Consider the following 15,117-nt stretch of genomic DNA (forward strand, 5'->3'; position numbering starts at 1 on the left):
TCCCACTATTAATCCACACACCAATAACCTATCTGATGGACGAAAATAGACAATGGACACCACGAGTCAGAAATTTGAGAATTTGAGAATAACAAACGGACCTTTGCAGGTCCACTATTTAAATTAGCTGAAGAGTTGAAATTATGAATTTCTCACATGTAAGAACACAATCCTTTACCTTTAGTTACTCGCGTCAACTCCGTTTTATAGGCATGCTAAAACGTAACAGAATTCTCTCGAATACTAATGCCACTTGGTGAAAAACTTATGGAACTTTTTCCACCATTTGTCTGCAGATCAACCTTACTGAAAACAGTAATTTTATTTATTGCTAGATTCCCGAGATATACCGAGATAAAGTCAACGGTTCACAGGGGTTGTACAAAATACAACAGCGCAAGTAAACCTTCCGTTACTGCGCAACTGGGGAATCTATTATATGAAATTCGTACAAAAATCGCCGGTTTTGGCATTGGGAGACGAATTGCTCTACATTCGTAGTCCTGCTTCAAGCCTGCGCCCGTGCCACTAGGCATGGACCCTAATACTTTTTCTCTAGCTTTAAGTTCGCGGATTCCCCTCTTCCAGGAGGATTCGCGGCAGTCCCATACTAAGAGGCTGCAAGGGGTGATATGGTCTGCGTCGACGATCATTGCTGTTGGCAACACTGTTAAGAGAAACTTTATATACTGTATAAATGCTTTCCCGATATATAGTATTTTTACTTTGCGTAGAGAATCACTGCTGTAAGAAAAAGTTGCTTGCTTTAAAACGCTGTATTTCAAAGTAAAGAATAGGCTAAGAATACCTCAAGGCGATAAGTGATACTTATGTAAAAAAAATCTGCGAAACACGATGAAGTTGGAATTTTTAGATCAAATTGTCTTTATGGAGAGAAAAATGTAAATTTAGTTTTTTAATTGAGCTTAAAAATATTTGGCAGCACTAGTTCTCAAAACTAATATCTTTTTCGAATTCCTCGGGTAATTTCCTTTGAAAATGTGAAAATAGTGTCTTTCTAAAACTAACATTTCCCGAGATATAAGCAAAAGAAAATAAGAGGTTTTGACAAAAACAGGTATATTCCTTAAAAATGGAGGTGCTCCCTTTAATCTCCCAATGTCCGATCGGCACCAAATTTTGGATTTTTACTTCCTGACTGAAAATGAACAATCTGGCAAAATATGGTTCAAATCCGTGAAGGTCGATTGCACTGGTCTGGGACACTTCGCGTGGAATGACCCACATAGGGGGAAGTGCCCCAGCGCCGGACAGCTTCCAATACCGGACACTTCTGACTTTTATAGTTTAAATTGTGCACTTTAGTTGATAATATGATAAAATCAATAAAAAGGACAAAAAATTACCATGTGTGATTTTATAGGTCAGAATCATGCATGAAAACAAAGATTTGTTAATTTTTATCTACCGCCGATCGAATTGTTATGTTTCTGCCAATTTTTGGATCAGCATTACAGTACTATTCGATCGTTCGGTTCGTTTTTCGTGTATAAAATATCTTTTATTAAATAGTTTCCAAGCTTCATAGTTCATTTTTCCATGAGATTCAATTCGCCAAAAATATAAATTGTTCTCAGTGATTCCCGTCATCCAGTACCGGACACCGAGTCGTCCTCCAATACCGAACAGCAAAATGCTTTGCTTGGTTCAGTCAAATTCTTGAACGAAGTCAAGATTTTGCAAAAGAAAAGAGATTGAGCAGAAAGAAAACATCACTGAACCGGTTATCTTAAATATGAAAAAAAAAACTAGGAAACCAGTTGATGATCATTTTTTTCGAAGAAAACAGAACCCGCATTAATTGGAACCGTATTCTAACCATAATTATCATCTATCTTCCAATCCAGACCCATTTGTGAAATGGTTGGGTACAATATTCAAACTGTTCCCAGGTATGATATCAAGTACCGTGGACCCCCGTTCGTTTGACCGTTTTTAATTTGAACACTTTTTAATTTGAACCCCGCACGACGTGCAAATTAAAAATGGTTCAAAAGTCATTCTCAATATGACATCATTTGCTTATGCAGCAATGCACATAAACAAGATTTATTGTTACTGATCTAGCGTGTTTAATCTGTTTCACATTACGTTTTCCCAACGATTATGATAGAAATCCGGTCGGAGAATGAAATATTCGCTGCTTGCAACTGCGAACTAAATCAAACCACCAAAACAATAACAAACAGCAGGGCGGCCAGTTTGCACAAGTTTCAGCATATTTAGGGTTGCCAGTTGTTCAAATTAAAAACTAACCCCGTTAGTTTGCATGAGGAATCGTTCAAACGAACGGAGGTCCACTGTACTGCGTAATAAAATAAAGCGCATCAGAACACTTCGACTGTAACATAGTTATATAGTGCTAAAATATACCTGGTCTATTTGTTACCGCAATCGCATCAATTTCATTGCATGAAAGATTCGCGTTCTTGAACGTCTGCGACACGACATTTTCAATATGTTTACGATGAAAGTCTTGCGCCACTGGCGGTATAATTCCACCAAACCTGTAATAAATTTATTTACAGTAAATATTATCGTCCTTTTAAGGTATTTTTTTCAAACAAAAAAGCAAAATCAGAAGGGTAGTGTTCCAGATACAACCACGAGCTGGCGTAGAACTACATTGTGTGGCGTAAAATAGCATTAAGCAAATAACAGTGCTAAATAATTGTATCATATTTTTACGTAAGACTACGTCTTTGTTTACTACACTGGGACTGGGTAGCACTTTGTAAAAACGAAAATAGAAGTGTAACGTTTGAATGAAAGATTTCAAATGGTAATAACTAGAAATACTCACAGTAAGAGATACGCGGAAACTAAAGCCAATGATTTAGCATCTTGTAATTTATTTCATTGTCTCGTTTATGGCATATGCGAAATAATTTCTGATTTGATTTTTAACGGCTAAACATTTAATTATGGATAAAATACACCAATGTTACATGTTGTAGTATAATCGACTACAAATAATCGACACGTGTAGTTGATAATCGAGTCTGACGTGATTTCGTACAGCTATTTTCGCGATATTAGCAAGTAGGTACTATCTAAAAACAGACAACATGTAGCATGTAACTTGTTTTTGTAATTTTTCCAACATTTAATGTTGCCCGATGTTTCCAAGAAACTTTGGCCACACCCCAGAAATAGTAGGATGGCGACAGAAGTAACATTGATCAAAAATGAATAAGACGCACCTTAATTAACATTGACATTATTCTAACAGTAGGCGAGAGTAGTCAACAGTGAGTCAACGGGAATAGCTAAGTCATAAGACAAGATCCATGATATTTAAATGGAAAGTGAAGTTTGTGAACCTACATCGCATAATGTAGTTTGAGAGAAATTTGTTGATTTTTTAATATATTTTTCAACGACAATCAGTTTTAGGGGGTCAACGTAAATTTTTTTGCAATCATTTTTAAGTGATGTTCAACAGCAAATACATATTAAATTAAAACTAAAATTACTGCATGGCATCACATAGTAATAAGAGTTAATTAAAAAAACCCGAATTAATCCACCTAGCGGCGTGACCTAGCCTTTCTACTGCCACAATAATCACTATTTAATTTCTCAGGAACATCTCTAATTATCTTGACTATAGAAAAAAGCTTGACTATAAAAAAAGACAAAACCATGCCTAAGGCTTTCAGACCGATAAGTCTGACTTCAACGCTTCTTAAGCTGATGGAGAAAATCACGGATAACTATATCCGCAATGAGTTTTTAAAAAACTCTCCGTTACATGTAAATCAACATGCATACCAACACGGTAAATCTACGGAAACCGCACTGCCCAGCTTAGTGACGTTAATTGAGAAATCGCTCAAATATCAAGAGACGGCACTGTGTGCTTTTCTTGATATTGAAGGTGCTTTCGATAACACGTCCTTCGCGGCAATTAATACGGCTCTCTGTCAAAAGAGAATCGACCACACTACAATGAGCTGGATTCAAGCAATGCTCTCGAGCAGACAAATCACAGCATCATTGGGAGATACGTCGGTCACGATTTCGGTGATCAAAGGATGTCCACAGGGAGGAGTTCTCTCCCCCCTGCTCTGGTCACTGGTGGCCGACGCACTCCTTCACAAGCTATCACAGCTTGGTTATGAGACCATTGCCTATGCCGGCGACGTTGTACTTATCGTCAGAGGAAAGTTTGACGCAGTATTGTCAAGTCGTTTGCAAGGAGCTCTAAACACCACCATGTTATGGTGCTCACAAGAGGGACTTAATGGTAACCCCACCAAAACAGTCGTTATACCATTCACTAGGCGAAGGAAGCATACCATTACTCCCCCGATACTGAATGGTGTCAGACTGGGCTTCAGTAATGAAGTCAAACACCTCGGAATAATTCTCGATAAAAAACTGAACTGGGCTGCCCACCTAGATTATGCTGTTAAGAAAGCAACTTCGGCTATCTGGGCATGCAGCTCACTGTTTGGCTACTATTGCACGGCCTAGGATAACCTATGCTGCAGTCGTATGGTGGCCAAAGGTGAATGAGGTGACAGCCCAAGCTAAACTTAACAAAGTTCAGCGCCTGGCCTGTCTTACAGTTACCAGTGTGATGCGTACAACACCTACTGCAGCCATGGAGGCAATGCTATGCTTACTGCCTTTGCATCTTCATGTGAAGAAGGAAGCAGAGCTCGGCGCACTACGGTTGCAAAGGAGTAAAACTATTCTCGAAGGTGACCAAATCGGTCATCTTCGCATACTTCGGGAGTTCAATCTGACACCCTTAGTAACTTCAGTCTCTGACTGCATGGAGGCCAGGCCCAATATGGATGTTCCATATGAGGTGATTGAAACGGATCGCTCAATGTGGAATAATGGAGGGCCCGATCTTCCATCTGGAACTATCTGCTTTTTTACAGATGGTTCAAAAATGGGGGCCTGCACAGGCTCCGGAGTCTACGGACCCGGCATCAGGGAAACTATCTCATTAGGAAAGTGGCCCACCGTTTTTCAAGCAGAAGTATATGCAATATACATCTGTGCAACAATATGCTTGAAACAAAAGTACAGGCATGCGAAAATCGGTATCTTCACGGATAGCCAAGCAGCACTACTGGCACTCAAGTCCGCCAAATGCGTGTCCAAATTAGTTTGGGAGTGCAGCACAGCATTGAGGGAGCTCTCCCGCCAAAACAAAGTTTTATTACTTTGAGTGCCCGGTCACTGCGGAATCGAGGGCAATGAATTTGCTGACAACCTAGCAAGACAAGGATCAGCACAGCAATTTATTGGTCCTGAACCGTTTCTGGGCACCTCCACATTCGCTGTGAAAGGCGAATTGATGACATGGGAAAAGCTAGAAATAGTATCTCGTTCGAATCAAACACAAGGTTGTAGACAAGCCAAACAGTTTATCTACCCAAACCCTGCAGTAGCTAAAAAACTACTCCATTTAACTCGTAGTGAACTACGCACAATCACGGGACTCCTTACAGGACACAGCCCCGCTCTTTATCATTTAAAGAATATCGGCAAGGTATCATCCGACACCTGCCGCTTTTGTAACTCTGAACCTGAAAGTTCAGCGCATCTGCTCTGCTATTGCGGAGCTCTTGCATTATCAAGGCACAACTTCTTAGGAAGTTTCCTTCTTACTCTATATCAGGTATGGAGCCTAAATCCCCAAACGGTCATTGGCATGTAGTACCGAATTGGGGCACAGGATTACAACAATCCCGCTCAACTCCATCAATGGGTATGAGCGGTCCGTAAACTGTGTACAGCAATCGGGGCCTGCCACAAAAGACGATCATTAAAACTGTCGCAGTGGCGTTTTAACCCAATGCCCTTCTGGCATGCAAAAAAAAAACTTGACTATATTTTGAAATATCCGTTCTGTATTCCTCAAAATTCTTATTTGCCAGTCAAATTCACAACGTATTGCGTACAATAATTATATTTTCTTTCCTTGGGTGCAGAAATACTTGTAAGCGTTATTTATGTTACTTGATGAACACCTTATTTAGTTTTATAACATTTACGTGATTTATAGAAACATAATGTAAACACAAAAGATAATTTTTGCAGACTTGAATGAATATATATATATATATATATATATATATATATATATATATATATATATATATATATATATATATATATATATATATGTATATATATATATATATGTGTATATATATATATATATATATATATATATATATATATATATATATGTATATATATATATATGTGTATATATATATATATATATATATATATATATATATATATATATATATATATATATATATATATATATATATATGCCCGAAGCGGGCACAATCATCGGACACCCGGCCGGCCGCACCGGACTGGTCCATCTCATTCCATCCCTCCTGCACGTCTCCAACGCCCCCATAGCGGGGACCGCCGGCTCGCTCTATCACGCGTACGCACGCACGCACTGCATGGTGGTGGTGGTGGTGGTGTAACAACACAATTGTGACTATCGGGTGTTTGTATGAACCTACACGTTTCAACGACGGTATACAACGTGACGACAACGTCCTGTGCATCGCCCCCCTGAAAGCAGAGGACAACACACGGAGGCACGCACGCCCAGTGCGTCGCCATCGTCGTCGTCGGCGTTAACCGTCGGACATCGGTATCTATATATATATACTAGCTGACCCGACAAACTTCGTATTGCCACAAATTCATCATGAATCTCGGATGATCTTTGTTACTTCTCGAGTTTTGCAAGCCCCCCAGTGGGCGGCGCTTCCGACGGCGGGTCACCGGCAACACTCGCGACCGGCTCGTCCTGAATGATCTAGTGTTACTATAGATAGTTTTTGTGGTCTTGTTATTGATTAATGTTTTATGGAAGAGTCTCGAATTTCTCGAGTTGGATTAGTTTTTGAGTTTCGCAAAAATTTCTGTTTTATTTGTATGAGAGTCCATATCCCCCTACCACAGGGGTGAGAGGTCTCTAACTATCATAAAATAAATTCAAGACTCAAAAATCTCCTACATGCTAAATTTGGTTCCATTTGCTTGATTAGTACTCAAATTATAAGGAAATTTGTATTTCATTTGTATGGGAGCCCACCCTCTTAAAAGGGAAAGGGGTCGTAATACACCACAGAAAAAAAAATTCTGCCATCTAAAACTCTCACATACCAAATTTGGTTCCATTTGCTTGATTAGTTCTAAAGTTATGAGCAAATTTGTATTTCGTTTGAATGGAAGCCCCCCCCCCCTCCTAAAAAGGTAAGAAGTCCTAATTCATCATGGGAAAAATTGTTGCCTCCAAAAACACCCACATGCCAAATATGGTTCAATTCGCTTGATTAGTTCTCGAGTTATGAGGAAATTTGTATTTCATTTGTACAGGAGCCCCTCCTCTTAAAGTGGGGAGGGGTCCTAATTCACCATAGAAAATTTTCTTGCTCTCGAAAACCTTCACATGCCAAATTTGGTTGCATTTGCTTGATTAGTTCTCGAGTTATGAGGAAATTTGTATGGAAGTCCCCCCTCTTAAAGGGGAGAGGAGTTATAATTCCTCTTATAAAGAGGGGAGGGGTCTCAATTCACCATAGAATAAATTCTTGTCACCAAAAAAAAACACCCACATGCCAAATGTTGTTCTATTTGCTTGATTAGTTCTCGAGTTAGGAGGAAATTTGTATTTCATTTGTACAGGAGCCCCTCCTCTTAAAGTGGGGAGGGGTCCTAATTCACCATAGAAAATTTTCTTGCTCTCGAAAACCTTCACATGCCAAATTTGGTTCCATTTGCGTGATTAGTTCTCGAGTTATGAGGAAATTTGTATGGAAGCCCCCCCTCTTAAAGGGGAGAGGAGTTACAATTCCCCTTATAAAGAGGGAGGGGTCTCAATTTACCATAGAATAAATTCTTGTCACCGAAAACACCCACATGCCAAATTTGGTTCTATTTGCTTGATTAGTTCTCGAGTTATGCAGAAATTTGTATTTCATTTGTATAGGAGCCCCCCCTCCTAAAGTGGGGAGAGGTTCTTATTCATCATAGAAAACATTCTTGCCTCCAAAAACACCTACATGCCAAATTTGGTTCCATTTGCTGGATTAGCTCTCGAGTTATAAGGAAATTTGTATTTCGTTTGTATAGGAGCCCCCCCCCCCCCTCTTAAAGTGGGGAGGGGTCCCAATTCATCATAGAAAAAAATTTTGTCTTCAAAAACACACACATGCCAAATTTGGTTCCATTTGCTTGATTAGTTCTCGAGTTATGAGGAAATTTGTATGGAAACCCCCCCTCTTAAAGGGGAGAGGAGTTATAATTCCCCTTATAAAGAGGGGAGGGGTCTCAAATTACCCTAGAATAAATTCTTGTCACCGAAAACACCCACATGCCAAATTTGGTTCTATTTGCTTGATTAGTTCTCGAGTTATGCAGAAATTTGTGTTTCATTTGTATGGGAGCCCCCCCTCTTAGTGGGGGGAGGGGTCTCTAACCATCACTAAAACCTTTCCTGGCCCCAAAAACCTCTACATGCAAATTTTTACGCCGATTGGTTCAGTAGTTTTTGATTCTATAAGGAACACAGGACAGACAGACAGACAGACAAAAATCCTTCTTTATAGGTATATATCTTTATATATATATATATATATATATATATATATATATATATATATATATATATATTATATTATATTATATTATATATATATATATATATATATATATATATATATATATATATATATATCTTTTTTACGAGTTGGGAAATCTGCTGAGCACCTTAGAAGATACGGGACTATCAGACACCTGAGACGATAACTCAGGGAGTGGTTTAGGTATCCCGACCCCCCTAATGGGGCGTGAGGATCCCGACCCACTAAAACCCTACTCGAGTCTCCAGCCTCAATCCCCCCTGGCACCACCTTATCGGTATTACTTCAGGGAGGGGCTATTGTGCTTAATGTACTCGCCTAGATAACTACTGGACTATGGTAGTTAGGCCGTTTATTCGCCGTTGATCGGCTCTCCAGTGACTTTGTAGCTCGAGTACAATCTGGGTAGCAGCCGCATTGACCGCTCCCCAGACGTCCGAGCTGGAACACATCCTTTGGACTAAGTTATCCGGGGTAGTGTCCTGTCCGCTCACAGCCATCATGTTGCTTCTCGAGCCCGCGAAACGAGGGCATATGAAGAAAGCATGTTCTGCCGTTTCCCAACATCCACGCATTCGGGACACGCGGGGGACTCCGCATGCCCAAACTCATGCAGATACTGTCTGAAGCAACCATGCCCTAACAGAATCTGTGTCAGGTGGAAGTTGACTTCGCCGTGGCGCCTGTTGACCCACCCGGATAGTTCCGGGATAAGTCGATGTGTCCACCGACCTTTTGTGGAATTAGACCATGCCCGCTGCCATGTGGTCATCTAGGCCGATCTTGTGGTACTCCGTATGCCTCTAGTACCACGTTGGTTGAAGCACTCTACGTCTTCGCTGATGATAATGCCAAAGCCAATAGGCATCATACCTGCTAAGACGCAGATTGCGTCATGTGAAACTGTGCGATACGCACTCGCCACTCTCAAGCACATGAGACGATAGATGCTTTCCAGCTTGGCTAGATAGCTTTTGGTATCTAACGCCGATGACCACACCGGTCCGCCATACCTAAGTATAGACTGGACCACGTTGGCTAATAGCCTTCGCTTGCTGCCATATATCGCAGAGCTATTAGACATCATACGAGACAATGCCGAAATAGCTGTGGAAGCCTTCTTGCAGGCATAGTCGACGTGGCTCCCGAACTTGAGCTTGTCGTCGACCATGACTCCCAGAAGTTTTAAGGACCGCGTTGACGAAATAGTGCAGTCCTCGACGCTGATCTTTGCTTGCTGTACCAACTTGCGGTTGTTCACCACGATAACTTCCGTTTTATGATGCGCTAGCTCCAGTTTCCTGGATCGCATCCAATCTTCAACAATGCTTATAGAGTGGGCAGCCGTCAACTCAACCTTCTGATAGATTCACCGTAGACTTCCAAGGTGACATCGTCCGCAAAGCCAACTATCACCACCCCTACAGGGAACTTTAGCTTCAACACCTCGTCATACATGACGTTCCACAACACCGGGCCCAGTATGGAACCTTGCGGGACCCCTGCGGTGATTGGAACGCACTTCTGACCCTCCTCCGTGTTGTAGCATAGCACACGATTCTGGAAATAATTTTCCAGAATCCTGTACAGCGACACCGGCACTTGGACTTTCCGAAGCGAGTTGGCTATGGAGTCCCAGCTAGCGCTATTAAACGCATTTCTCACGTCAAGCGTGACAACTGCGCAATAGCGGATACCTGTCCTCTTACGCTGGATTGCCACCTCGGCTGTCTTAGTGACAGACAAGATTGCATCTACCGTAGATTTGCCATTTCGGCAGCCGAATTGGTTCCTTGACAGACCGTTTGTACCCTCCGTGTACTGTACGAGTCTGTTAAGGATAACCTTCTCCAGCACCTTACCGGCAGTATCGAGCAGACAGACAGATCGGCCTATATGACGAGGGAACACCCGGAGGTTTTCCCGGCTTCGGCAACAGCACGAGGTTCTGTCGCTTCCATCTGTCCGGGAAGTGGCCAGCTTCCAGGCATCTCCTCATTACTGCTCCGAATAACTCGGGAGCCTCTAAAATAGCCGCTTTAATGGCCATATTCGGGATTCCGTCTGGCCCCGGTGCCTTGCTCACCTTTAGGGATTTAGCGATCTCAATGAGCTCCTCATTCGTAACCGTCACTTCGTCCCCGACCGCCAAACCGCCGTCGCCCACGTTACTTTGGATGTTCGGCTGGGAGGCCGACCATCCTACGCTATGGTCTGAGATACTGGAACGTCGGCCGTGGGACGACTCAGCGGCCTGGGGCCAGGGCCTTGGCTCGTGGCGCGGAAAGAGGCCCTCGATGATCCGCTCCAGCATCTCTGGCGATTGCTCTGAGGGCGCCATCACTCCCTTGGTTTTTGCCATTACGACCCTGTAGGCATCACCCCACGGGTTCGCATTGGCACTAACACATAACCTTTCAAAGCAGGCTCGTTTACTAGCTTTTATCCCACTCTTAAGCGCTGCGCGTGCAGCAGCAAGTGCTACTCGACATTCAGCCCTGCCTTCGTCCGAACGAGCTCTTTGCATAATTCTCCTCGCACGAAAGCACGAAAGCATACCTGGGCCGACTTTTCCTAGGCATGGTAGCGTCACATGCTCGCGACAGTACCTCAACCAAATGATCAGCATTCGGATCGGGCATACCACGATCACCGCACTCTCTTCGGATTGCTTCCACAAATACTTCGGAATCGAAGTATGATGTCTTCCATCCACGGGTGGTTGGAGTGTCGGCTCTACTCGCCGCCTCGTTATCTGACCGACACTATAGCGGACCGCCTGATGGTCACTGTGAGTGTAGCCATTGTCTACCCTCCAGTCTCCTATCAGACCAGGACTGCCGAATGTCACGTCGATGATAGACTCCGTATCGTTCCTACTGAAGGTACTTGTGGTGCCGACGTTGACCAGATCTACGTTAAGCTTTGCCAGAGCTTCAAGCAGAATCCGGCCCCTATGGTTCGTGCGACGACTTCCCCACTCTACCGCCCAAGCGTTAAAGTCGCCCGCCACAACCAACGGCCTTAGACCAGTCAGCACAATTGATACTCGGTCTACCATCCGCGTAAACTGCTCGATAGACCAACTCGGCGGAGCATAACAGACCCTCTAAGTCTAACGGGTCTACAGACAGCCTTAACATTCAGGCCTTAGAGCCACATACGAAACTTGTTTTGAACTGACAATATGAAATATGTGTTCATAGCAGATTTATTGATATTTTAATATTAATACCATGCGTTCAAAAGTTAGCATCTTTGAAAAACAAGAGTTCAGAAAAATTATTATTATATTTCGATTTTGAAGAAAAAGAATATCTACAACAAAATGGTTGATCTCAAAATTTTACTATTAGTTTGCTTGGCTTCAATTTTGCAATATATCTGAATTAGAAAAAATAACTGAATAGAGCATTAGGTATAAGAAAAATGGAAATATTTCTTAGCTGACGCTCATTCAGATAATTATTTTTGCATGAAAATCAAAACTTAAGCTTCTTTTGAATGTACTTTCATGATAAGATAGTCATTAGCTTGATCGCATCGTTTTTACAGTGTATCCCGTTAGAGGGTTAGGAAAACAAGATGAGGTCGAATAGTGCAAAAGCTGTGCCATAAACATGCTTGAGAATGGGAAATATGATCGATGTGATTTCCAGTGCTTGTCAATTCGATTTATTTATTGAAATATGATGCATGACATAAGATTTCTGTCTTTTAAAGTGTCACTAACGAAAACAAATCGTACAAAATTACTACCGTACAATGTTTTGCTCCTACTTTTATATAAAATTTCTAAGCTCTAGTATTTATTGATTGGAAACAGCATCTATTGCATCTATCGATGCGCAAAAATTGTTTGCAATCTATAAAAATTTATCTGGAAAAATCAATCCATTAGTATATTAAATCCTATACACCACTAATCTAAATGCTTAAATTATCTGCTTTTCTTCGCTTTTTGCTTTTCTTGTCTAATTGCGAGTTACAGAAAGTGAAGAAAATGACAATCGAAATCTGAAATTAAAGAAAAGAAAAAACTTTTTCCGATTGAATCCCACTACAGTGGGATTTCGAATTTGGCATGGTTCGATTTTGGCAACAAAAGTATCCGTTTTTGGCAACACAAAATATTTTACTTCCAAAAGTATGCTTAAATATCAGTCAGTTTCCGCATTACTTTAAATAACGAAAAATTATTGGCCTAAGTGTGTTCATGAAAAAAAAGTTTGCGGTTATAGAATGTTTCGAACAATAATATTTTTATTGCCGTAGGACTATGTCTTGCCGTAGGTCACCAAAAACTTACACCGCATGGATAGGTCTTGGCGGATTTTGTGAAAAAGGTTGCAATCGTTGCTTAATAACATTTAGTCAATTTTCAATGCATTTACATTCAGTTTTGTCATATCAAAAAGGGTCTCGATTTTGGCACGGTTTCGATTTTGGCAACATAGGCGACACGCATTTGTTGCCAAATTCGAAATCCTACTGTATTTAATATTTATTTGCGACAGATGCGTAGTTCGCCTACAACGTGCAGGCTTCATCAGTGTCTTATTTCGAAGTGTATACGTATCTGTCGCGAATAAATTTTAAATAGTGGAATTTAGTCGGAAAAAGTTTTTTCTTTTCTTTAATTTCAGAGTTCGTATTCCACATTCCACTAAGAGGCTTCAAAAACTTCAGACAATTGGCATGTTTCACACTCTCCTTGAATTTCAATGCAAATTTCAAAATTGCAAATTGTCATCACAAACACACATATACATACATACACACATACATACATACATACATAAATACAAACATACATACATACATACGCACACACATACATACATACATACATACATACACACATACATCACACACATTGAATACAATAAACATTTGATTGAAATGTTTTGATTTTACACGTTTTAACGGTTTAATATACGGTGCTTAAGTGTTAAAGTTTGAATAACTTTTGAATGAACCGTCCGATTTTCAATAACTCGGTTTCGTTTGATAGTTCTCAACAGTAGTTTTCAAATGATAATAAATCGTGTGATGCTTTACATTGAATTAATGCTTATATGTTACAAAAATATGTTTTAAATACAATTTTTTCACATTTCTTTATGTAACTTTCAAACTATAAGCCCAACCCTCATGAAATTCGGAAGTTAAGGGTTTGCAAGGCTCCTCTTTCATATGCAATCAATTTGGTTCAAATCGGTTGAAGGACCTATGAGATAATGAATCCCCATATTTTTCGTATTTTTATACATAACTTTTGAACTAAAAGTCCGATCAGGATGAAATTCAATAGCGACCTATGGGGCACCTAGACCTTTCATTTGACACTAAGATCATAAAAATCCGTACAGCCATCTCCGAGCACACACACATGCACACATACACACACACATACATACACACACACACACACACACACACACACACACACACACACACACACACACACACACACACACACACACACACACACACACACACACACACACACACACACACACACACACACACACACACACACACACACACACACACACACACACACACACACACACACACACACACACACACACACAGAAAATGCTCAGTTTTCGAAACTGAGTCGAATGGTATGTGACATTCGGCCCGCAGGACCTTCTTTCCATTTCCGGTTTTTCGAGTGATTTCTATACCTTTATCTATACCTATAAAGAAGGATTTCTGTCTGTCTGTCTGTCTGTCCTGTGTTCCTTATAGAATCAAAAACTACTCAACCAATCGGCGTGAAAATTTGCATGTAGAGGTTTTTGGGGCCAGGAAAGGTTTTAGTGATGGTTAGAGACCCCTCCCCCCACTAAGAGGGGGGGGCTCCCATACAAATGAAACACAAATTTCTGCATAACTCGAGAACTAATCAAGCAAATAGAACCAAATTTGGCATGTGGGTGTTTTCGGTGACAAGAATTTATTCTAGGGTAATTTGAGACCCCTCCCCTCTTTATAAGGGGAATTATAACTCCTCTCCCCTTTAAGAGGGGGGGTTTCCATACAAATTTCCTCATAACTCGAGAACTAATCAAGCAAATGGAACCAAATTTGGCATGTGAAGGTTTTCGAAGGCAAGAAAATTTTCTATGTTGAATTAGGACCCCTCCTCACTTTAAGAGGGGGGGCTCCTGTACAAATGAAATACCAATTTCCTCATAACTCGAGAACTAATCAAGCAAATGGAACCAAATTTGGCATGTGTGTGTTTTTGAAGACAAAATTTTTTTCTATGATGAATTGGGACCCCTCCCCACTTTAAGAGGGGGGGGGGCTCCTATACAAACGAAATACAAATTTCCTTATAACTCGAGAGCTAATCCAGCAAATGGAACCAAATTTGGCATGTAGGTGTTTTTGGAGGCAAGAATGTTTTCTATGATGAATAAGAACCTCTCCCCACTTTAGG

The 15,117-nt window shown here is 41.0% G+C and overlaps 1 protein-coding gene across 1 annotated transcript in view; it reads right to left on the reverse strand.

The window, feature by feature from the left end:
• The window catches only part of LOC128734911 (probable tRNA N6-adenosine threonylcarbamoyltransferase, mitochondrial), a 175,472-nt gene that overhangs the window by 16,556 nt on the left and 143,799 nt on the right, over nt 1–15,117 (reverse strand). Inside the window, exon 3 of the mRNA XM_053829312.1 lies at nt 2,395–2,528. Within this exon, the coding sequence (XP_053685287.1) occupies nt 2,395–2,528 (134 nt within the window). The remainder of the gene's footprint in view (nt 1–2,394; nt 2,529–15,117) is intronic.

Source organism: Sabethes cyaneus, chromosome 2 (genome assembly GCF_943734655.1).
Source record: "Sabethes cyaneus chromosome 2, idSabCyanKW18_F2, whole genome shotgun sequence".
In the NCBI taxonomy this organism is placed as follows: Eukaryota; Metazoa; Arthropoda; class Insecta; order Diptera; family Culicidae; genus Sabethes; species Sabethes cyaneus.